We start from the raw sequence: 24,577 nt of genomic DNA on the forward strand, positions 1-24,577 counted from the left end.
AAATAGACATTATTGGGGATGCATAAGTTAGCAATCAGGGTGCCCAGCAGTTCCCTTTGACTTGCAATATGGAACCAGTTCATACAATTTAACAGTTGTTAAGTCAGGTATGCCCTCTTAACTTTCCCTACAGAAAACAGGTTGGACAACGATACAGCGCTGGACAAACCAAACGGTAAAATAGAGCCAATTGGTGAACTTGCCTACCTGAAGTTTTTGGCACTGTGGTTGAATTTTTGCTCAAATTTTACAAGAGCTTGGGAAACAGGATTGAACATCTATGTGGAGATGTGGCATACCTAGTCAATCTGTAAGACAAAATGAACATTCTAAATACGAAACTGCAGGGTGAGAATTTCAATATAATTCAGACAAAATGTGCAGTGTCTACTTATATTGAAAAATTGGAAATATATAAGCAGAACATTGGGAGAAGAATGTTCTCATAGTTTCCCTGCATGGAAAGAATGGCACTCTTTTTCACAGATGGTGATTTACAAGAGTACTGCTTATACCTACGGAGGTTGAAAATACTTCAACTAAATGTAGATGCTCTCCAAGGTAGTTCCTTTTGCTTAAACATAATCTTCCAGAGACCAGTGCGGCTGACTGTATCAAAGGCCTTAGTCAGGTTAATGAATGTCATGTACAGTCCCATGTTCTGTTTACAACACTTCTCCTGTATTTGCGCAGGATGAAGATCATGTCAGATGTGCCTCTGTTCCACACTGACTCTCTGAGGTTGCCTTTGGTGATGGTAGGGATGATTCTGTCCAGGAGACTTCTGGCAAGGATCTTCCTGGCAGTGGACAGCAGGGTAACACCTCTGTAGTTTGAACAATCCAATTTCTTCCCTTTGATTCTGTACAGGGAGACAATTACAGCTTTGCGAAGGTCATTTGGGGGTGAGCCCTTCTCCCAGCAAAGTGTGAACAGGTTTGTGAGCTCGCTTAGGAGAATGTCTCCACCCATTTGGTACACTTCTGCTGGGATCCCATCAGTGCCTGGGGCTCTTCAGCTGGGAAATAGCAGCTTTGACCTTGTCCAGAGTTGGCAGGCCATCAGCATAATCCTGACCTCATGCTGGGGAATCATTTCGATGGAAGCTTCTTGTACTTGATGATTACCCCTGATAAAGCTCTTGTAGTGCTCTGTCCATCACCTCATGATGACGTCCTTGCCTGTTAGCAGGCTGGAGCCACTGGATGAGCGTAAAGGGGCTTGAATCTGTCAAGTCAGATGATATACTACATGCCGCGATTTGTAGAAGGCTCAAGTGTTGCCATTGCCTGCATTCGTTCTACTAGGGAAGTCCACCAATTGTGTTGCATCTGTCTGTTAGGCTTGGAGAGTGCAGCACACATCTGTATTCTGCCTCTGCCGCCTTCTTGCCCAGACAAAAACCATGCAACAGCCCATCGCGACCTACTAATTGCAGCCGACTGTGCTCTTATGCACACAGAGGATGCGCTACAGGCTGCAGTCACTCAGTTCACTGAGGCTGCAAGGGCTTTCGGGTTAACGATCGGTCTGAAGAAAACAATGACCCTCATGGCATTTACAAACCCACCTAGGATCACCATTAACAATCATCCTCTCACCACGGTTGAGCAGTTCACCTACCTGGGCAGCATCATCTCCATGATGCTATGGTAGTAGGGGATGTTGACAATGGACTTGCAGAGCGAGCAGTGCCTCGGGCGCTCCCAGAAACGTGTGTGGAAGAGCCACCAGCTGCTTCTGTCCACAAAAATCCATGTGTACAGGGCTGCCATTGTCACAACACTGCTGTACGGCACCGAAGCCTGTGTCTTCTACTACAAGCAAATCCAGTTGCTCGAGCGCTTCCATCAACACAGCCTCTGCACCATTATGGCTTTTAGCTGGCAGGATTGTGTCTCCAACAATGAGGTCCTGCAGAACCAAGCACTGAAGCCACTGTGTTGCTCAAGCAGTTCTGCTGGTCAGGCCCTGTGTCTCGCATGGACAACTCCAGGTTACCGAAAGAAGTACTCTACTGAGAGCTCTCTCAAGGCAAGAGATCGCGATGCCCCATTGAAGAGGTACAAAGACCAAATTAAACAGCAGCTGTCTCAGGAAAATAGCGAGGTCAACGTGTGGCAGCGGCTGGCTTGTGACAGATACCACTGGAGAACACTGATCTACTAAGTAGCCAAGAATTCTAAGGAATCCAGAAGAGCGACTGTTGAAGAGAACAAGAGATGCAGGAATGACCGTACTACCTAAGTGCCTGCATCCCATCTGGTCCCGTGTCCCTAGTGCTCCAGAGTCAGCAGATCCAGAATTGGCCTCTGTAGTCACCAACGATCATGCCGTCGTTCCTGAGGACTATTCTTCCCTCCTGATCTTCGCAAACAAAGAACCAGCCTTCATCATTGTTTACACCTGCATTCACTGAAGAAGGATTTTCAGAATCAATTTTAATACAAGGATTCAAACGATCTGGAAATTCCAGACTGGGAAATGAACCCATTTCTTTGCAAGGTGGAAGAACAGGAAGAGAGCTTGCAAGAATAAATTATCAAAATTCAGAATGATGAAAAAGAAAAAAAGCTTTTCAAAAATGGTGGCTTTTGTGGTATTTGGCTTCACTGTCATATGAAGTTTCCTGGTCTTTGAAGAAGAGCTAAACTGCTCTTCATTGCATTTCCATCCTCCTACCTTGTTGAAAGAGGCTTCAGTGCAGTGAACCACATACTCACAAAAACCACTTGGACATTGTTAAGGCTCATGCTGTCACAACTTGAACCAGATATTTCAACTCTTGCTAATTCAAACTCAAGGATCACATTGATACCGAAGTTGCCATTCAGTGCACAGGTCCTGTGTAAGCTAGGTTTAACAACAAATAAAAATTTAAAGCAGTATCATTTTTCTCCAGTTAGCATATGGTAGACATGTTTTTACATTATGGAGGCGCCAGAAAGTATATTATGCCTAAGAGAGGCATTATCAAGTATGAGTGTGCATTGGGGGGTATTGGCAAGAATCAATGTACTTTGGGGGACATTGGGCTAAAAATGGTTGGGAAACACCTTTACAGATTATTTGGATAAACAGATCCTTGGATGCCACTGTCAGGATCTGGTCATAGTCAACTTGGCCATACCTCATGAGGAGATTTAAAATGAAAACAGAAAATCATGTAAGTACTCAGGAGGCCAGACAGCATCTGTGGAGGAATAAATAGTTTTAACATTTCAGATTAACGATTTTTATCAGAACAGAAATTAAATAGAAATCATATCTACTTTGTTACAGAGAAAGGTGAGGGGCGGAGAGAACAAAAGGAATATCTGTGGCAAGATTGGGTTGGGATGAGGGAAGACTGAAAGGTCCAGACTGAAGTGGTGCCATGTTGAGAGCATGAAGAGATCCAAATGGAAGAAGATGATTAATAAAAACAAAAAATAAAATAATGCTGGAACTTGGACATAAAATAGTTCTTTCCGAGAGTCTTCAAAAGTTTGATATCTGAGAAGGCAGAGTTCAAGGTTATACTCTAAGAATTGGACCTTGACTAAGTAGTAGATGACATTCCTCAAAACTACACTGGGCTTTGATGAAAGCACACTCAAGGTACAAGACAAAGTGGAATGGAGAATTAAGGCAACAGGAAATTGAGAAGTTGAGGTAAACTGTATGAATTGAATAAAAGAGTTCCGCGGTAACTCAGTCTGCATTTTCAGAAAGGGAAAATAAATGCTGTGTGCTCCGCAGGTTGGGCAGCAGCTCTGGAGAAAGAAACAGAGTCAATCTTTTGGATGGATGGTCCTGTCATTAGAGTGGAGTAGAGATAGAAACTGTGACAAGGTTATTTGAGGTACCCCTTGTACAGGACTAGTGTACAGTACCCTGATATTGATAGTCACATCATTCCATCCCAGTGAAACACACACAAAATGCTGGTATAGCTCAGCAGGTCAGGCAGCTTCTATGGAAATAAATAAACAGTTGATGTTTCAGGCCACGACCCTTCATCAGGACTGGAGAGGAAGGGGGAAGAAGCCAGAATAAGGTGGGGAGAGGAAGAGGAGTACAAGCTAGAAGGTGATAGGTGAAGCCAGGTGGGTTCATCGTGGCAGTACAGGAGGCCATGGACCAACATGTCAAAATGGAAATGGGGATAGGTATTAAATGGTTGGCCAACGGGAAATCTTGCTTTTTGTGAATGGAGCAAAGGTGCTCGACAAAGCAATCTATGTTGGGTCTCACCAACGAAGAGGAAGCTGCATCGAGACCACCAGATTTAGTAAATGACCCCAAAAATTCACAGGTGAAGTGTTGCCTCATCTGGGAGGACTGTTGGGGCCCTGAAAGGAGGTGAATGGGCAGGTGCAACATTTCAGCTTGCAGGGATAAATGCCAGGAGGAAAATTAGTGGTGGTGGGGTGGGGGTTTAGGGAACAAACGGACAGGGGAATTACAGAGGGAGAGATTGTTGTGGTAAGTGGAGGTATTAGATAAATATACATTTGGTGGTAGGGTCCTGTTGAAGATAGTGAAAGTTGCATAGAATGATATGCCGGATGCAGAGGCTCATAGGGTGGTAGGGAAGAACAAGAGGAATTCTATACCTGTTAAGGTGGCAGGATGATGGGGTGAGGGTGGGTCTAGGAAATGGAGGCGATGTGGGTGAGGGCAGCATCAACCATGGAGGACGGGAAACCCTATTCTCTGAAGGAGGAGGACATGTCTGATATCTTGGAAAGCCTCATCCTGGGAAATGAAGTGGTAGAAACAAAGGAACTGAAAAAAGGGAATAGTAGTTTTACAAGATATAGATTGGGAAGAGGTATAATTATGATAGCCGTGGGAATTGGTAGGTTTATAAAAGACATCGGTAGATAGTTTGTCTCTAGTGACAGCAAGATCTAGAAAGGTGTCAGAAATGGACCAAGTGGATTGAAGGGCAAAATTGATGAAATTGACGCGTTCAGCAGGGGTGCAGGAAAGAGCACCAATGCAGTCGTCAACGTAGCGCAAAGAGCTGGGGAGCATTATCGGGGGAGGCTTGGAACATGGACCATTGCACCTCGTAGACAACTACAAGACGGCCATAGCTGGAGCCCATGACTTCACCTTGAGTTTGAGTAAGTGGGAGGAGCCTAAAAAGAAATTGTCGAGTGAGGACCAGCCCCGTCAGACGGAGGAGGGTAAAGGGTAACAGGGCAGGTCAGTATTTCCCCCACCTGAGCTCAGAGTGCAACGTTGCAGTGAACTCCTCTATACCCGCCCTTCCATCTCGTCACTTCCTGCATTTACTGGGCTGGAGTCCGGAACTTCCCGGGAATCCAGGAGTGCGAGTGAGATCGAACCGTTACTTGTTAAATCGGTTTTCTTTGATAGTTTGCATAAGTGCTTGTGATCGACGGCTGTGATGGCTGCCTTCCGACTTTCGCCTGCTGTCAGCAGGCTGAGCGAACTGGGGTGGGTAGCGTCTCCGGCCGGGCAGTGCCGAGCCCGGGTTGGGATGACAGTGCGGGCTCCGGTCGGCGGCGGATGTGTGCAGCGGGCGAGCAGCTGCAGCCCCGACCCCGACTACCTGCACGAAAGCATCGTCCCCACCAACCACTTCCAGAAGAGCCTCCCGCGGTTAGTGTCAGTTCCCTCCCGTGCCTTGGTGCAGTTTTTTTTTGCTTCGTGGACTGCTGGGTGAAAGGGCAACTTGCAAAACACCCGAGCTTTTGAACTGCGCGTTTGTTGCACTTTGAATGGGTTGTGGAGTGAAATTTGCTGGAAAACATTACCCAGGTTGTGAAAGCTTTATTTTCACTGAGTTGTTGCAGTTTGCCTGTATCATTTGTATCCCGAAGCTCCTCACTATAATCTGCAAATATACTATTGCTGCTGTATGCTGGTTACAATTATGAATCCGCTTGAAGTAAGTTTGTAGTTTGCAGGGAATAGATGGATCTTTTGCACACTGCTTTCCCGTGGCCAGGGATTGGTGTTTGTGACCAAACTATATGCAATACACATCAATGACCGAGAAGCCCAAATATTTTATTTCCAAGTTTTCTAGTGCTACAAAAGTAGATATAAGTAAAGGAGAAGGCTGCAAAGAGATTTCAATTTGGATATTTTACAAAGTGAATGAGAACATGGAAATAGAATATAAGGAAATTGTGAGTCATGAACTTCAAAATGTCCTAACGATGATGGAAAATTTAAGAAATATTGAGGTATAAACGAAGGTGCATGCAGTTAAAAACAAATGTACAGGTGCAGCAAGGAAATGGGAAGAGAAATGATAGTTCACCTTTATTACTTACATTTATGGAGAACTGACAAGGCAAATTGATCACATGGTAGACAGAAAAAAGATTCAAAAACTCTCAGAACATCCCTAGAAAAACTTTAAACATTGAGGCATACCACTGAGAACAACAAGCATTGGATCTTCCTGTTTGGCATAAGACATAAGAGCAGAATTAGGCCATTTGGCTCATCATGTCTGTTCCATCACTCCATTATGGCTGATATATTCTCCCTCTCAACCCCTGCCTTCTCTCTGTAGTCTGACACTCTTTCTAATGGAGAACTTAACAACCTTCACTTTAAATATGCCCAATAACTTGGCCATCACAGCCATCTATGGCAATGAATTCCATAGATTTATCACTGAATTGAATTGACTTACATCCTTCATATACTACTCTTTACATTACGTCTGTCTAAATGTGCAATTTATAGTAATTTGTAATAAATAGTATGTAGAACAGGATGACATAGAAATACTGTTGCATCAGCATGAGTTAATCAGTCTGATGGCCTGGTGGAAGAAGCTGTCCCGGATCCTGTTGCTCCTGGCTTTTATGCTGCGGTACGGTTTCCTGGATGGTAGCAGCTGGAACAGTTTGTGGTTGGGGTGACTCAGGTCCCCAATGATCCTTCAGGCCCTTTTTACACACCTGTCTTTGTAAATGTCCTGAATAATGGGAAGTTCACATCTACAAATGCTCTGGGCTGTCTGCACCACTCTCTACAGAGTCCTGCAATTGACGGAAGTACAGTTCCCATACCAGGCAGTGATGCAGCCAGTCAGGATGCTCTGAATTGTGCCCCTGTAGAAAGTTATTAGGTTTTGGGGGCCCATACCAAACTTCTTCAGCTGTCAGAGGTGAAAGAGGCATTATTGTGCCTTCTTCACCACACATCTGATATGTACAGACCATGTGAGGTCCTCAGTGATGTTTCTCTCGAGGAACTTAAAGTTGTTTACCCTCTCAGCCCCAGATCCATTGATGTCAATAGGGATTAGCCTGTCTCCATTCCTCCTGTAATCCACAACCAGCTCCTTTGTTTTTGCGACATTGAGGAAGAGGTTGTTTTCCTGACACCACTGTGTCAGGGTGATGACTTCCTCTTTGTAGGCTGCCTCATTATTCTTTGAGATTAGACCAATCAGTGTAGTGTCGACAGCAAATTTAATTAGCAGATTGGAGCTGTGGGTGGCGACACAGTCATGGGTATACAAAGTAAAAGGGGGGGGGGCTTCGTACACAGCCCTGAGGGGCACTCGTGTTGAAGGGCAGAGGTGAGGGACCCCCTCTTACAATTTGCTGGTGATCTGACAGGAAGTCCAAAATCCAGCTACACAAGGCAGGGTGAAGGGCGAAGTCTGAGCTTCTTGTCGAGCCTGGAGGGAATTATGGTGTTGAATGCTGAACTGTAATCCAAGAACAGCATTCTCACATAAGCATCCTTCTTCTCCAGGTGTGTAAGGACGGTGTTTAGAGCTGAGGCTATTGTGTCATCTGTCGATTGGTTGTGTCGGTAGGCGAATTGTAGAGGGTCCAGTGTGGGTGATAGCAAGCTGCAGATGTAATCCTTGACCAACCTCTCAAAGCATTAACTTACTATTCAGTTGTGTGCGACAGGACGCCAGTCGCTTAGACGTGTTACCTTGGTCTTTTTAGGCTCTGGAGCAATGGTGGATGTTTTGAAGCAGGAAGGCACTGTACTCTCGGAGAGAGTCTGTAATTGTCTGTAGACTCATCTGTCAGTTGTCCTGCACACAGTCTGTGTACCCAGCCTGGGATGCTGTCCTGTCCCGCAGCTTTGTGACTGTCCACTCGTTGGAAACACCTGTGTACTTCAGTCTCGAGATAACCAAGATGCAGGTTGCATCAGCGGTTCATTGGTGTTGGCAACTTCAAATCGAGCGTAAGAGAAAAAAACAATTTAGCTCATCTGGCAGACACACCTGCCAGTTGTGCCAGGCATCACCTTCTGGCTAAAGATATTCCTCCTCATCTCTGTTCGAAAGAGACGTCCTTGTAATCTGAGGCCATGCCCTCTGGTCCTAGACCTCCCACTGTAAGAACCATCTTCTCCATGTCCACTCTATGTAGGCCTTTCGGTATTCAATAGGTTTCAATGAGATCTCCCATGTTCTTCTAAACTGCAATGAGTACAGACCCATGTTAACCCTTTCATTCCCCAGATCTTTCTTATGAACATCATCAGGACCCCCTCCAATGCCAACACATGCTTTCTTAGAAAAGGAGCCATAAACTGCACACAGAACTCCAAGTCTGGTCTGACCAATGTCTTATAAAGCTTCAGCATTAGATCCTTGCTTTCATATTCTAGTCCTCTTGAAATTAATGCAAACATTGCATTTTGCCTTCCTTACTACTGACTCAACCTGAATGTTAGCCTTTAGGGGATCCTGTACAAGGGGCTCCCAAGTTCCTTTGCACCTCTGATTTCTGAATTTTCTCCCCGTTTATTTAAAAAAAGTCTACACCTTTATTCTTTCCACCAGAGTGCAAGACCATACACTTCTCTACACTATATTCCATCTGCCATGTCTTTGCCTATTGGCCCAATTTGTCCAAGTCCTTCTGTGGACTCCCTAATTCTTTAACACTCCTGTCCCTCCACCTCTCTTCTTATCATCTGCAAACCTGGTCATAAAGCCTTCAATTCTGTCACCTAAAATAACATGAAAGAACCACCCCCAACACCGACCAGTGCAGAACACCACTAGTCACTGGCAGCATACCCACATAAAGTGATCTCATTGAGATTTACAAAATCCACACTGAGCTAGATAAGCTTATTGTAGCAGGATTGTTTTCCTAGGTTGAGGTATCCAGAAATGAAGCACAACCTCAAAACAAGGTAATTCGCGATGAGGTAAAATTTCCTCATTCAGAAATTCCTTCACTTCTCCACACCTCAGGAGGGCTATGGATGTTTTGTTTGATAGATTTCTGGACATAAAGTGAATTAAAGACAATGGAGATAGTACCATTTTCAAGCATTGAAGTGGAAGATCAGCATTGAATGGTGGAGCAGATTTGAAGGGCTAGATGCTTTACTTCTCCACCTAATTCTAATGTTCTTGTATTTGCTGGCTTCACAAATTCCACTAGAATTTTGAATTTTCATAGAATTGTTATGTTTATCTGAAAATGAGATTAGTATTAATAGATTGCTCAGACCATCACTGGAGTGTGGAATGGTTACCGTACATTTTATTATTGGTTGTTTTTTTTGCATGTATAGTATAGGTACATACTCAACTCCCTTGCTGGTCTTTGAAGTTTTTTACTTGTACTTGCTATAACAGCCTGTAACACTCAGAACACACCCTCATTCCTTTCCTGAGCCAAGAGTTCCTTGATAATGATGTTGACTGCCCAATTCCTTCTTCAGAATTATTAAAGAGAATGTCATGTGATGAAATCTTCAGGTAGGAGCAATTCCCAGTGGTCATCATTGGATATCAAAATGGTGTTTTGCCTTTATTGCCTGTTTGAACTGGGGAAAAAATAACAAATTGAGTGTGACCCAATCACAAACAAGAGAAAAACTGCAGGTGCTGGAAAGCCAAGTAGCACACAAAATGCTGGAGGAACTCAGCAGGCCACGCAGCGTCTATGGATAAAAGTACAGTTTACATTTTGGGCCGAAACCCTTCAGCGGGACTCACTCGGCACAAAACAACTGTACTCTTTTCCATAGATGCTGCCTGGACTGCTGAGTTCCTCCAGCATTTTGTGTGTGTAAATTGGATGTGAGTTTTAAATTGAACTTCAAGTGATATAAATCATTTTGAAGAAATCTTTGTAATGATCAAAAATGTCAGGTGTTGACATAATAATTCTTTAACTAAAGATTGTTATGGTGACAAATGCTTCATAAAAGTCTCACATCATAATAATCTTCTCCCCAGTGCATCAAGTTATGGCTTTGATGCCAAGCAACACTTTGTATAATATATAAGCCTACAGGACCTTCACACTATACTGAGTATTAATAAGTGATATTTTATACAGCAGTATAAAAGAAAATTGAAAATGATGTACATTATATTTCAATTTGAAAACTAATTACCCTGCAGCTTTAGGCTGTGTTCCTGAGCTACTTCCTAATTTACTATCTTTATCCCAAAGGTTACCTATTCCAAAACTGCAGGATACAGTCCGCCGTTACCTGAATGCACAGAGACCACTTTTAGATAATGACCAATATAGGTAAGTGAATAAAATTTTAATTGGCTGATAGTTTCGAAATGTTATGTTAACTTTGTAATGCTAAGAAGTAAACACCCAGGGTTTTGATTTGAGTGTTTTCCAGTATTTTAATGTATATGATGTTCTTGGAATTTGCCTCTTCAGCCTCTTTGCATAATTATTAGTAGCTACCATATCTGATCAAATATGCAAGTATTTAAAGGCACAAGGTATGATAATCTAACCAGAATTAGAATCTGGTTTGCTATTACTGACGTTTATTGTGAAATTTGTTGTTTTGCGGCAGCAGTACACTGCAATACAAGATAATAAAATCTATAAATTACAGTAAGAAATATATAATTAAGTATGTAGTGAAAAGAGAGAGCAAAAAAAAATTAGTGAGATAGTGTTCATTGTCCGTTCAGAAATCTGGTGGAGGGGAAGAATCTGTTCCTAAGCATTGAGTGTGTGTCTTCAGGCTCCTGTACTTCCTCCTTGATGGTAGCAATCAGAAGAGGGTATGTCCTGTGTGATGGGGGTCCTTAATGATGGATGTCGCTTTTTGAGACATTGTCTTCTAAAGAGGTCCTCGATGCAGGGGAAGCCAGCGTCTGTGATGGAGCTGTTCGAGCTTGAAACTTTCTGCACCCTTTTCTGATCCTGTGCTGTGGCCGCTCCATACCACACGTCAATGCAGCCAGTTAGAACATTCTCCATGGTACATTGGTAGAAATTTGCAGGAGTCTCTGGTGTCATTTAGTCCCCTCGAACTTCTAATGTAATTTAGCCGATAATGTGCCTTCTTTATAATTGCTTCCATACGTTGGGCTCAGGATAGGTCTTCAGAGTTGCTGGCACCCAGGAACTTGAAAAAGCTCACCCTTTCCGCTGCAGATCCCTCAGTGAAGGCCGGTGTGCGTTTGACCTCCCCTTCCCGAAGTGCACAATCAGTTCCTGACGTTGAGTGCAAGGTTGCTGTTGCAACACCACTCAACCAGCTGATCTGTCTCACTCTTATGTGCCCTCTCTTCATCATCTGAAATTCTTCCAACAATAGTTGTTATTCGCTAATTTACAGATGTTGTTTGAGCTCTGGCTAGAGACAGACACGGGTGTAGAGAGAACAGAGCAGTTCCACCCTGCGCCTGTGTTGATTATTAGTGAGGAGAAGGTGTTATTTCAGATCCGCATTGGCCATTGTCTCCCGACGAGGAAGGCAAGGATCCAGTTCCAGTGGAGGGTGCAAGGCCCAGGTTTTGGAGCTTGTTAATTAGTACTGAGGGTATGATTGTGTTAAACACTTAGCTGTATTCAATAAACAGCAGGTATATATAGGTATTGCTATTGGCCAGGAAATCCAAGGCCCAGTGGAGAGCCAGTGAGATTGCGTCAACTGTAGACCTATTGTGGTGATAGGCAGATTGCAGCGGGTCAAAACCAACCTCTCAGAGCACTTCACCCTAATCGATGTGAGTCCAGCTGATAGTTGTTGAGGCAGCTCACCCTGCTCTCCTTGGCCACTGAAGCAGGTGAGAATCTCGTGAAAGATTGAAGATGTCCTGGAATACTCCAGCCAGATGGTTGGCACAGGTTTTCATTACATTACCAGGTGCATCATCAGGGCCTGAGTCCTTGTTCACCCTCATGAAAGATGTTCTGACGCCGGCCTCCAAGAGGGAGATCACAGGGATGCTGTAGGGACTCGCACGTGTGTAATTTTATTCTCCTTTTTGATGTGTGCATAAAAGGTGCTTAGCTCATCTGGGAGTGAATTCCTATTGAGACCACGATAATATACAGATACAAAGACCTGGACAATCCAGAAATTTGCATAACATTTATTTTGTGCGTTGTATCAAAATAACCTGATACAGATTTTAACTTGTTTTTATCTTTCAAATGTAATACCCTCATACTGTTTATGATATAGGTATAGCTTATTTGTTGAAATTATGTTATAAGTTCAGTGTAGAACAAAGTTTAGTGTGCTGCAGTGTAGGAACTATGAGTCAGCGTTGTAGAGGGGTGGGATGTAGAAATGCAGCCTTTTCCCCAAGTGTAGAGGAGGCGAGAGATCACTCGAATGTGCACTGAATAAGTGCTTTAAATCTTCACAAAGGTCATGTATGGATTGCATTTTGGGAACATGGAGAGACAAGTATGTGCTTTGTATTGGGGAGACGAAAGTGAAGGAAGGAATTAGGGTAGGCATATACCGGTACTTGTTTCAATATTACTTTCAAGCTTCTTCACAAAGATAGTGTTCGTACATTAATATTTTGACTTAATTATTTGGAAAGATATGGATTGACCAATAGTTCAGACTGGCTCTTGAATGGGGTACAGATCCAATACAGATGGTCAAAAATCCACTTCTTTACCTGTTGATAATATTTATTTAAATGCATAAGTGCTATAAGGTCTGACACAGAGTGGTACGGTAGCATAGCAGTTAGTGCAATTACTTTACAGCATCAGCAATCAAATCACCAGTTGGTTCAATTCCCGCTGCTATCTGTAAGGAGTTGGTCTGTTCTTCTCATGACCATAAGGTGCTCCTGTTCCCACAATCCAAAGTCGTATGCTTATGGTTAGTGAGTTGTGGCATGGCAACACTTGCAGACTGACACCAGCACAAACCTTGGGTTGTGTTATTCATTTACACAAAATAGCACATTTTACTGTATGTTATGTGTGACAAATAAAACTAATTGTTTAATCTTTTTTTAATCTTTTAATGACACCATTTCACCAAGGGAGTATTCTCCACCGCCAACATTCGTCTTCTAAGCAACACCATTTAAAATATTAACTGGCTTTTTGTTTGTCCGATACTGTGATTACTTTTGAAGTTACTTGGAATGGGATAATGTCAGAAGCAGTTATACATTTCTGTTTTCAACTACCAGTGAACCTTGATAATGTACGGTTGGGTTGGTCAAATTCCAAAACCTGTCTAGCCTTAACCAACTCGTATACTCTCCCTCCAATAGAGATCAGTGAACAATGATCAGGACATGTGAATGCTGGCAGAGTTTCCCCTTCCTTTCACATGAAGTTGAAAAGCCTCAGCTGAGGTAATTTAACTGGGAATGGACTAGAATCATCCTGGTGTGCTGAGTGTAGGTCTCATTTTATACAATGCAGTCAGCAATTGAGTGATTTTTGCACAAATCATTGATTCCTACAGTATATGCACCTCTATATTACTAGATATTGGTTTACTTCTATAGCTTAATTCAAAATTAATTTGATATAATTTGAAAATAAAAAAAATTGCAACCTATTTTGTTAAGTCATCTTTTCTTAATAAGATGGTAAATGGATAACACAAAAAGCTTTTGTGTTCCCAGACTAGAATGGTAATACTGATTTCTGTCTCTACATATTCACCAAATGCACTGCAAGAGTTGTATATCTACAGCCATAGAAAATAGAGTAGTACAGTATAGCACAGGAACAGGCCTCTCAGCCCACAACGTTGCGCCAAACCAATTAAATTAATAATCAAATGGCCAATTAAACTAATCCCTTCTACCTACAGAATGTACATTTCATTTCCCTCACATTCAGGAGCCTATCTAAACCTCTCTTAAAAATTCCTAATGTATCTCTCCCTGCCACCACCCTGTGTGAAAAGTTCTTGCCCCTCACATCTCCCTTGACTTACCCCTTCTAAACTTAAATACATTCCAAGATTATTTAATGTATTTTCCTGTTCACAAATGTAAGGAGAACAAAATAATTGTTACTCTGGATCTGATGCAGCACAAAAAACCCATGAAAGATAAAAAAAAAACACAATAATGAAAAAAACACATAATAAATATAAGTAGATAAGCTGGCTTGTATATATTGATTGTATATCCATAAAGTGACACTAGATTGTGCACAAGATGACTGGTGGAAAATAATAAAGTAGTGGTGGAGTTAGTGGGTGGAGGTGTTGATTGGCTTTACTGCTTGGGGAAGTCACTGTTTTTTAGTCTGGTGGTCCTGGCGTGGATGCTGTATAGCCTCCATCCTAAAGGGATTGGACAAACAGTCCATGAACAGAGTGTGTTGAATCCTTCATGATGTCACAGGCCCTTTTTTGACATTTTTCCTTGTATGTCCTTAATGGGCAAACTTTTGCCAGTGATGTGTTGGGTAGTTTTGATTGCCCGCTGTAGAGCCTTCCTTCTGCTATTAGACATTTCAACCCTGGGAAAAAGATATTGTCTGTCTACTCTATGCCTCTCATGGTCTTATAAACCTCTATCAGATCTTCGCTCAGCCTCTGCCACTCCAGAGAAAACAACCCATGTTTGTCCATCCTCTCGTTATAGCACAGGCCCTCTAATACAGGCAGCATTCTGGTGAACCTCTTCTGTATTCTTCCAAAGTCTCAACCTTCTTCCTATAATGGGGCTGTGACCAGAATTGTATGCAATACTCCAAATGTGGCCTAACTAGAGTTTTATAAAGCCACAACATAACTTTCTGGCTTTTGAACTCAATGCCTTGACTAATGAAGCCATATATGACCTATAGCGGCCCTATCAGCCTGTGTAGCCACTTTCGAGGAGCTATGAACTTTCAAGATTCCTCTGCTCATCAACTCTTAAGAGAGGTGCAACTCTTCACATTTGGCTGAGTTAAACTCTATCTGCCATTTCTCCACCCATATCTGTAACCGATCTATATCCCACTGTATTGATTACCAATCTTCTGCACTAACCACAACCATCTTTGGTGAGAATTGAATCTGGCTTGACAGCGGGTAACTTATGGAAGACTATCCTGGTCTTCAGTGTGTGGGCATGCAGGGAAAGTAGCCATCTTGATGAAGCACCAGAGAGTTTGTAGCACCTTGGACTTACTCATGTAGGAGTCAAAATCTTCATAAGACGTAGGCATCAGATTAAGAAAGATGCTTGTTTTGCAGGTTTAATGTGCTTCTAAAAAGATGGAAAAAATAAATAAAATCATAATTAACTCTTGAAGCATAATCTTTCTTTAAACAGCTAATGTTTGCAACTGAACAGGGAACTGTCTAATCTTTGAACTGTCTAGACATTTTAAGGCATAAGAAATGTCTTTGGGTAAGCAACCATTGGAGTTCTATCTGTGAGCTTTACTTTGTTTCTGATTTTAGATCTGCCAACAGTGGCATTTAACAGATCAAATATTTTAATATCCATGCCAAGTGGCCCCTTGCTCGGCCTGATTATGTGCACATCTGCCCACATTATATGTTTTTTCTTTGCTACAGGAGAACAGAAAAGGTGGCTCACGATTTTGAACAGGGGGTTGGTAAACAATTACATGAAGAACTTGTGGCTCAGGACAAAAGAAACAAACATACCAGTTACATTTCGGGTGAGATCCTCAAGCTGTTTGATCTGAACTGTTATCGCAAAATGAAAGAACAAACCTTTGACTGCTATCATTGTTCTGAAGGGACTATCTCTTTTGTATCTTATAGTGGTGCTAGAAAGTTTGTGAACCCTTTAGAATTTTCTCTATTTCTTCATAAATATAACTTAAAATATGATCAGATCTTCATGCCAAGTTCTAAAAGTAGATAAAGAGAACTAAATTAAATAAATAACACAAAAACATTATACTTATTCATTTATGTAATGTGAAAAATGATCCAATATTGCAATATCTGTTGAAAAAAGTATGTGAATCTTTGTTTTCAGTAACTGACCATTCCTCCATACAAAACTGTTTCAGTTCATCAATATTCCTGGGATACCTTGCATGACCAGCTCTCAACAGGTCATGCCACAGCATCTCAATTGGTTAAGATCTGGACCTTGACTTGGCCATTTCAAAACATGAATTTTCTTCTATTTAAATTATTCTGTTTACTGTTGTGTTTCAGATCATTGTCTTGTTGCATCATCCCATTTCTATTAAGCTTCAGGTGACAGACTGCTACCCTGGCATTCTCCTGTGAAATGGTGATAAAATTTTGAATTCATTGTTCCCTCAACAATTGCAAGTTGTCCAAGCCCGGAGGCAGCAAAACAGCCCCAGATTATAATGCTCCTTCCACCATGCTTCACAGTTGTTATAAGATTTTGGTGTTGTTGTACAGTGCCCTTTTTCCTCCAATCATACTAGTGCGCATTTCTGCTAAAAAGCTCAACTTTTGTCTCATCAGTCCACAGAACATTGTCCTAGAAGCACTGTGGAACATCCAAGTGGTCTTAGCAAACTTGAGATGTGCAGCAACGTTTATTTGTGGAGAGCAGTGGTTTCTTTCATACTGTCCTTCCATGAACACCATTCTTCAGTGTTTTTCTTATAGTGGACACATGAACAGAGACTTTAGTAAGCTTTAGAGATTTCTGCAGGTCTTTTGCTGTTACCCTTGGATTCTTATTCATCTCCTTCAGCATTGCACATTGTGCTCTTGGTGTGAATCTTGCAGGACACTTGCTCCTAGGGAGAGTAACAACAGTATTGAATTTCCTCTATTTGGAGACAGTTTCTCCTACTGTGGACTAATGAACACTGAGGCCTTTAGAAATGCTTTAGTAGCCTTTGTCAGCTTCATGCACATCTACAATTCTTCTTCTAAGGTCCTCTGAAAGTTGTTTTGACCAAGGCATGGTACACTTAAAGATATCTTTCTTGAGAAGTGCAGGCTCTGTCAGTAACCTGACTTTGTGTGTCTTTTTTAAAGGGCAGCGTGCCTCTATAACCCGCACCTCCAATCTCAATTCATTGATTGGAGCACCTGACTCCAAATAGCTTTTGTGGAAGGCATTACCCCAAAGGTTCAGATACCTTTTTGAACCTAGACTGTGATTGTTTAAATGATGTACTCAGTAATGATGAGAAGCAATACAACTGTTTGTTATTAGTTTAGGCAGATTGTGTTTGTCTATTATGCAACTTATATGAAGATCAGACCACACTTTATGAGTAATTAATACAGAAAACCAGGTAATTGTAAAGGGTTCACAAACTTTTTCCTGCAACTGAAACTTGAAGAATGACCTAAATACTGCTACATTGTATTTGCTATAATAATTGTCCTTTTTGCCGGTTTGAAACAAACCTGTTAATTGGTGAGAATCTGAAAATATATATTATTTGTCTTGCCACTTGATTGATTGAGTTTGATTTTTAAAATCATTTACATAATGTTCCCTGTTACAGTGCACAATAGATGAATTATTGCAGCTTTTCTACCCGATGGCATAGTGAATAATTGTAGTAGGAATTATGATTTGATATAAATGTCTTCAAGTTCTGGTCTATGTAATATTAGTTGACTTCTGAAGATATAAGAGATTGCATATACTGGGATCTGGGCACAAAATCAAACTGCAGGAGGATTCTTGCCCCAACAGAGCTAGCGGTCTCTTGGATCTTACCTTTCACCCCACCAGCCTCTGCATCCTGTACATCATTCTTGGTAATTTATTCCAGCTGCAGCAGGATCCCGCCACCAGTCACACCTTCCTCTCTGCACTCCTTTCTGCTTTAGCAGGGACCACACGCACTTCATGTCTTGCTGGTTTGTTCATCACCCCTCCCCCCCCCCCCACCACTAATCAACGGTCCCTTTACTCCAGGGATTCTGCCTGATCTGCTGAGCTCCTCCAGCAATTTGTTTTTCTGAATTGGTAGAAATGCCTGAATTGGACTTGGGATCCCTGGTTTAGGGTAAAGGAAAAATTGGCAAATTTTCCTTTAATTATTCAGTGATCTCAGAATGGTAAGCGCTTGCTTCAGTAAACTAGGTAGTATCAAATTCAACTTGATATGGCCAATACAGTCAATATGATATTGTATATTAATAAACAATATCGATACGGGTCCTTGGAATCTTATAACAACACTTGTGAGGAATTGTGTGGAGAATTTTGTTTGGGTGATTTACCTATTAGTAGATTTTTAAAAAATTAAACAAACTGGATAAGCAAATAAAAAGTTTCATATGGGAGACATTATGTTTTAATGTTTAATATATTCAGAGCTTTTAGAATTATTTTTTCTCATTATTTTTAGGACCATGGTTTGACATGTACCTAAATGCCCGTGAATCAGTGGTCCTGAATTTTAACCCCTTTATGTCGTTTAATCCTGATCCAAATCCTGCATACAATAATCAGCTAATTAGGGCAGCCAACATGACAGTGTCTGCAGTACGTTTCATGAAGACTTTTCGTGCGGGCTTACTAGAACCTGAAATTTTCCACCTCAATCCTGCTAAAAGTGACACAGCTCTTTTCAAGAATATCATTCGCTTTGTTCCCACTTCTATTTCATGGTATGGTGCCTATATGGTTAATGCCTATCCACTTGATATGTCTCAGTACTACAGACTCTTTAATTCCACTCGTATTCCCAGACCAATTCAAGATGAGCTTCTTACAAATAAAAGTGGCAAGCACTTGCTGGTGATGAGAAATGGACATTTCTATATATTTGATGTTATTGATCAAGATGGAAGGATCACAAAGCCTTCAGAAATCCTGGCACATTTCCAGTACATTTTGTCTGATTTCAGCCCCCCTCCTGAATTTCCACTTGGGTATTTGACAAGTGAGAATCGGGATGTCTGGTCCTCTCTAAGACAGAGACTATTGGAGGCTGGGAATAAAGAGGCATTAAATAAAATAGATTCTGCTGTCTTCTGTGTTTGCCTTGATGACATTACCCTCAAAGACCACGTTGAGCTCTCCCATAACATGCTTCATGGAAATGGCCTCAACCGCTGGTATGACAAATCGTTCAGCTTCATATTAACCAAAGATGGCAGTGCAGGTGTGAACTTTGAACATTCGTGGGGGGACGGCGTCGCTGTCCTGCGTTTACAGAATGAAGTTTTCAAAGACACGACCACGCGGCCTGCAGTTTCCCCAACAACACAGCCTGCAATGATTGACTCCTCTAAGAGTGTGCAGAAGCTTGAGTTCAAACTCGATGATGTTCTTAAAGCGGGCATTTTGAGTGCTAAAGAAAAATTTGACACCACTGTGAGCACGTTGACTATCGAAGCAGCCGAGTTTAAAAAAGGTGGGAAAGTGTTCCTGAAAAAGCAGAAGCTGAGCCCTGATGCAGTGGCTCAACTCTCTCTTCAAATGGGCTTTCTGCGGCAGTACGGCAAAACAGTAGCCACTTATGAGTCATGCAGCACTGCAGCATTTAAACACGGTCGTACAGAAACTATTCGCCCTGCCACCATATTCACCCAGAAGTGCTGTGAGGCATTTGTGAGGCAGCCTTCGAAACATAGCATCTCAGACTTGAAGGCAATGATAGACGAGTGCTCCAAGTATCATGGGCAGCTAACCAAAGAGGCTGCAATGGGTAAGTTCAAATTTGCTTACTTAGATAGATATTGAAATGATTTGTTTTTACAACCTTTAAAGCCACTGGCAGCCTTCAGCTATCAACATTCCATATGAACCTAGTCCCCTGCAACTAATGTTTATTTGAATCATGCTGTAGCAAATCAGATTTCTTAGCCCATTAGCTTTGTCTGGTTATTCATATATTTTTTTTTACCAGAGTAGACATGGCTGTGACTTAAAAGCACTGTGCTTGCTTTGCGTTTCCTTAGTTCAGCTATCTGCAATTATGCTGTAATGTTTATAATTAAATTAGAACTATGTGATCAAAGTACAAAAATATGGTGGAATATTAATTTAGACCCAGTCAGAAAATTTCGTCTAAACAGCAGTCTTGGAGCCTCCCCTCAATAAGTGATACTTCTTAAGTAATAGATATGGCCCTGATGCCTCTTGATGTTCTTTCAGGTGATCTTAAGATATCCTGCTAGGAAATTAGCCCATTTTCAAACAAAAAAAAAGACACTCAGTGGCTACTTTATTAGGCAAGCCTGTATACCTCTTTAATGCAAACATCTAATTATCCAATCATGTACCAGAAACTCAGTGCTTAAAAGCATGCAGACACGGTCAAGAGGCTCAGTTGTTGTTCATACCAAACATCAGAATGGGGAAGAAATGTGATCCAAGTGACTTTGACTGTGTAATGATTGTTGGTGCCCAACATGCAACTTCCATTGAATTTTCTCACACAGCAGTCTCTAAAGTTTGCAGAGAATGACGTGGAAAACAAAAAACATCCACTGAACAGCTGTTCTGTGAGTGAAAACACCTGGTTAATGAGAGAGATCAAAGGAGAATGTCCAGACTGATTGAAGTTGACTGTAACTCTATTAACTATACTTTACAACAGTGGTGTGCAGAAGAGCATCTTTGAACATATGTCGAATCTTGAAGTGGATGAGCACAGCTACAGCAGTAGAACTACAAACACGCACTCATTAGGTACAGGAAGTACCTAATAAAGTGGCCATTGAGAGCATATAAGCTATTAATACAGTAGTTCAGCCTATTATGCTCCAATATGTTTATTTAATAACACTGGTAGTTTGTAAGCATGCATCATAGCTTCAAGGGTACAGAGTTAATCAGTGTTTACTGCGCAGCTGGACATCTGCTGCAGGCTTCTCTATTCTTTGGGTCTACAAAAGGAATGTGTGACTGGTATTTTAAAATGAGAATTATTCTTGTGGCCTTTTGAGATTTTCCAAAGCTACATCATCACCCACTACTGTATCATGGACTGAAACTGCTCCATTTACTAAATGAAGTCCAACTACAATCGTGCATCATGACAAATTCAAACACGAGGAAATCTGCAGATGCTGGAAATTCAAGCAACATACACAAAATGCTGGTGGAACACAGCAGCATCTATAAGGAGACGAAGGGTCTCGGCCCGAAATGTCGACAGTGCTTCTCCTTATAGATGCTGCCTGGCCTGCTGTGTTCCACCAGCATTTTGTGTGTGTTTCATGACAAATTGTATGTTTTAACTTTATTATAAAAATAAAAGGAATCCTGGAAATACTCAGTAACACTTAAAGAGATGGCATGAAAGATCATCAACCTTTATATTAATAGATTTTCTCTCTGCACAGAGGCTAGCTTGACCAGCTGAGTATTTCCAGGTTACTGCCTTCTGCAGTTTTTATTTTACATTCTATCAACCATACTTTTAAAAGGGTCTTTCTGACATTGGCCACTAATTTTTTTTTCTGTTTTTTTTCTCACAGCTCAGGGATTTGACCGCCATTTATTTGCCTTATGTTACCTGGCAAAATCTGAAGGAATGCCTTTGCCAGAACTATTCCAAGATCCATCATATATTAAAATTAAACACAACATTCTTTCCACCAGCACCCTAGCCAGTACGGCCATCCAGTTAGGAGGCTTTGCACCTGTTGTTCCTGATGGTTTTGGAGTTGGATATAGTGTTAATGATAACTGGATAGGTTACAATATTTCCAGCTATCCTGCTCGAGATGCTAAGGAATTCCTTAAGTGTGTCTGCAGAAGTCTGGATGATATCTTTCACGTATTGGAAGGGCAACCCATCGGTGGCTGAGTTACAGAAACTGAAGTGGAGAGTGAATTGATATTATCCTGCAGTTACAGAACTTAAGGCCCTAAAATGTTATACTTTAATGTTATCTCTTAATCAGTACATTAGAAAGAATTAAAAATCATTCTTAATTGTAGAGGCTTTGGATGCTAATGTTGGTTAGACATTGATGTTCAGTCCTGTAATCCAGGTGAAAGCAAACCAGATTAGTTAGATAAAACTGCCTTCCAATACCAATGATATCGACTGTGACATGTTTATGGGGCTCAGGCTAACTGCTCAAAATGAAGACTTGACATTCTTAACTAAAGAGCCACAAGTTACTGAAGTATAACTCCAATATACTCTTCTGTAGCTGGAATTGAGGTAAATCACTGGAGATCTCTAATATGTGTTCAACTGTGCTACCTCTGTCTTAGACATACTTGACATTCACACAGTATAATGGAAATGTTCCGTAAACAGTAACATTATCACACCTAACCTTGATCATGTGCAGACCATCGCGAGGTAATGAGTAGGTTCCAGTTTAACAAGTGTTCATATATTGATTTTGTTTTTAAGTTAGCAAATATAAAATCACTCTAAGGTAAAATACATCTCCATGGTATTATACTATAGCATCAAAAGCATATAGCACTGATAAGAAAGATCAATTACCAAAGTGTCGAGAGAGGAATATTTGCACATCCATTGGACTTTAACATTATAGGAGCTTGCTAGTATGTACATGTATCCATAAATTGATTGCCTGTAACCCAGGGACATCCTGTATTTTAATTAGGTTTATGTCCTTTCCTTTACCACCACAATCTACTCCTTGATAAGTCAATAGATGTCATTGTTTTACTCTTATGAAACTGAAAATATAGTTTTCTTCCATTATACTGTATTTAAATCCTGATCCAAATCTTGATGAACTAAAGAGGAACACCAATGTGCATTAATTAGCTTATTAAGTAATTCTTGTTTTATTAATCTGTTTGCAATATATTTTAAATTCATCTTTAGATCAGGACATTTATTTGCTATATGAAGATGGTGATGGAATCACATACGATAGAAATTAGGACTAGGTGTATTTAAACATTACTAATAATGTGATTGAAGATTTTTTGCCCTTAATGTTGAGATGGTACATGTCCTTTTGCAGGTTCTTTGTTTTATTTTATGAAGTTCTATGATGTGAGTTTAACTGAGAATTCTTCATACCTATTTTAAAACATCTACTAAGAATCATTAGGAAATGGCCCAGATTTGATTGGGATTTTGTATTGTTTGTTAAATTCAGATAAAAGCACCTCCAGATCACATTGACAAAACGAGTGAATCTGCAGATGCTGGAAATAAATAAAAACACAAAATGCTGGCAGAACTCAGCAGGCCAGACAGCATCTATGGGAGGAGGTAGTGACGACGTTTCGGGTCGAAACCCATTGGTGCATGGCCTAGTGGGCAAGGCATCAGACTAGTAACCTGAAGGTCACTGGTTCGAGCCTCAGCTGAGGCAACGTGTTTGTGTCCTTGAGCAAGGCACTTAACAACACATTGCTCTGCGACGTCACCGGTGGCCAAGCTGCACGGGTCCTAGTGCCCTTCCCTTGGACAACATCAGTGGCGTGGAGAGGGGAAGGCCTGCAGCTTGGGCAACAGCCAGTCTCCCATACAACCCTGCCCAGGCCTGCACCCTGGAAACTCCAGGCGCAGATCCATGGTCTCTCGAGACCAACGGATGCCACCATCCAGATCACATTGAGTTTGCTTAATCAGAAGCATTATTTCAATTTTAAGCAATTGATATCATTAACTGGACAAGATTATTTTGTAACTTCCTGACCAACCTAAATCTTAAGGACTGCCAAAGGATAAAGCTGATCCTCTCACCAGTCCACTCCAAGCTAAGCAACTACTTATTCAATTTTGCTTGTTTTTCCTTGTCAGTTTGATAAGCCTACAGACAAAATGCCTCCTTTTTTAAGCATTTTGTAATGTTTATTTCACGATTACACAAAAGATTAATCCTCATTTCATATTCTATTTAATGTTTCAGAAAAACAATTCAGAAAGTCTTGTATGAATTAAAATTGAAGTGATGCTTTTAATTATGCAAACTCAAGGCAATTTCTAGGTGCTTTATGTTGTGTTCATTTGTATTTAAATCAAAAGCAGTCAGTCATAGATAAGTACTTAAAGTTGGTTATGTTGGCATCAATTAAAATACAATTAGCCTAACACTGATGTTGAAGAAAAATGCAAAGAAGTTGCTTTACTATAATTGCTTTTTTTAATGAAAAATAAAGTTCATTCAGATTTCCATTAAAATTTCTTTGATATTCAATTTGTATTGTTACTTTGTGTTTGATAGCAGCTGAAAAGTATTTGAGGCTACTGATAGCCCCAAGCGCCAGAGTTTAGCTTTAATATCACCAAGTCTGCAAGTTACAAAGTTCCTATATACCAGGCGTCTATTTTTAAAACAGAAGACCAACTAAATCTTCTGGTTTTTTAGTAGCTGTATTCTTTGATCCAGACAGTATGAAAGATATTTGGAGCAAAAGAGAAAATCTGATGAGCAAATGTCCTGTTATTCATTGTGGAATGTATAACAGAGCCCTGCAAACCAAGATGAAACAAAGAGCAAACTTGTGAATGAAAATCTC

At 41.1% G+C, this 24,577-nt stretch overlaps 1 protein-coding gene across 1 annotated transcript; it reads left to right on the forward strand.

Moving 5' to 3' along the window:
- Positions 1-5,229: 5,229 nt before the first annotated feature.
- cpt2 (carnitine palmitoyltransferase 2) lies at positions 5,230-24,255 on the forward strand. Its single transcript, XM_073063101.1, has 5 exons — positions 5,230-5,616; positions 10,431-10,511; positions 15,748-15,854; positions 18,507-19,811; positions 21,589-24,255. Exons 1-5 carry the CDS (start codon positions 5,402-5,404, stop codon positions 21,918-21,920), a joined length of 2,040 nt encoding a protein of 679 aa, XP_072919202.1. The 5' UTR covers positions 5,230-5,401; the 3' UTR covers positions 21,921-24,255.
- The last annotated feature ends 322 nt before the right edge of the window (positions 24,256-24,577 follow it).

This window comes from Hemitrygon akajei, chromosome 12 (genome assembly GCF_048418815.1).
Source record: "Hemitrygon akajei chromosome 12, sHemAka1.3, whole genome shotgun sequence".
Taxonomy (NCBI): domain Eukaryota; kingdom Metazoa; phylum Chordata; class Chondrichthyes; order Myliobatiformes; family Dasyatidae; genus Hemitrygon; species Hemitrygon akajei.

What these genes read in the sequence shown, in the direction of transcription:
- cpt2 (XM_073063101.1), top strand. Translation starts at nt 5,402, where the DNA reads ATGGCTGCCTTCCGACTTTCGCCTGCTGTCAGCAGGCTGAGCGAACTG. An exon ending in TTCCAGAAGAGCCTCCCGCG is followed by an intron (nt 5,617 to 10,430) that starts GTTAGTGTCAGT and finishes TTTATCCCAAAG; the next exon opens with GTTACCTATTCCAAAACTGC. An exon ending in ACATACCAGTTACATTTCGG is followed by an intron (nt 15,855 to 18,506) that starts GTGAGATCCTCA and finishes CATTATTTTTAG; the next exon opens with GACCATGGTTTGACATGTAC.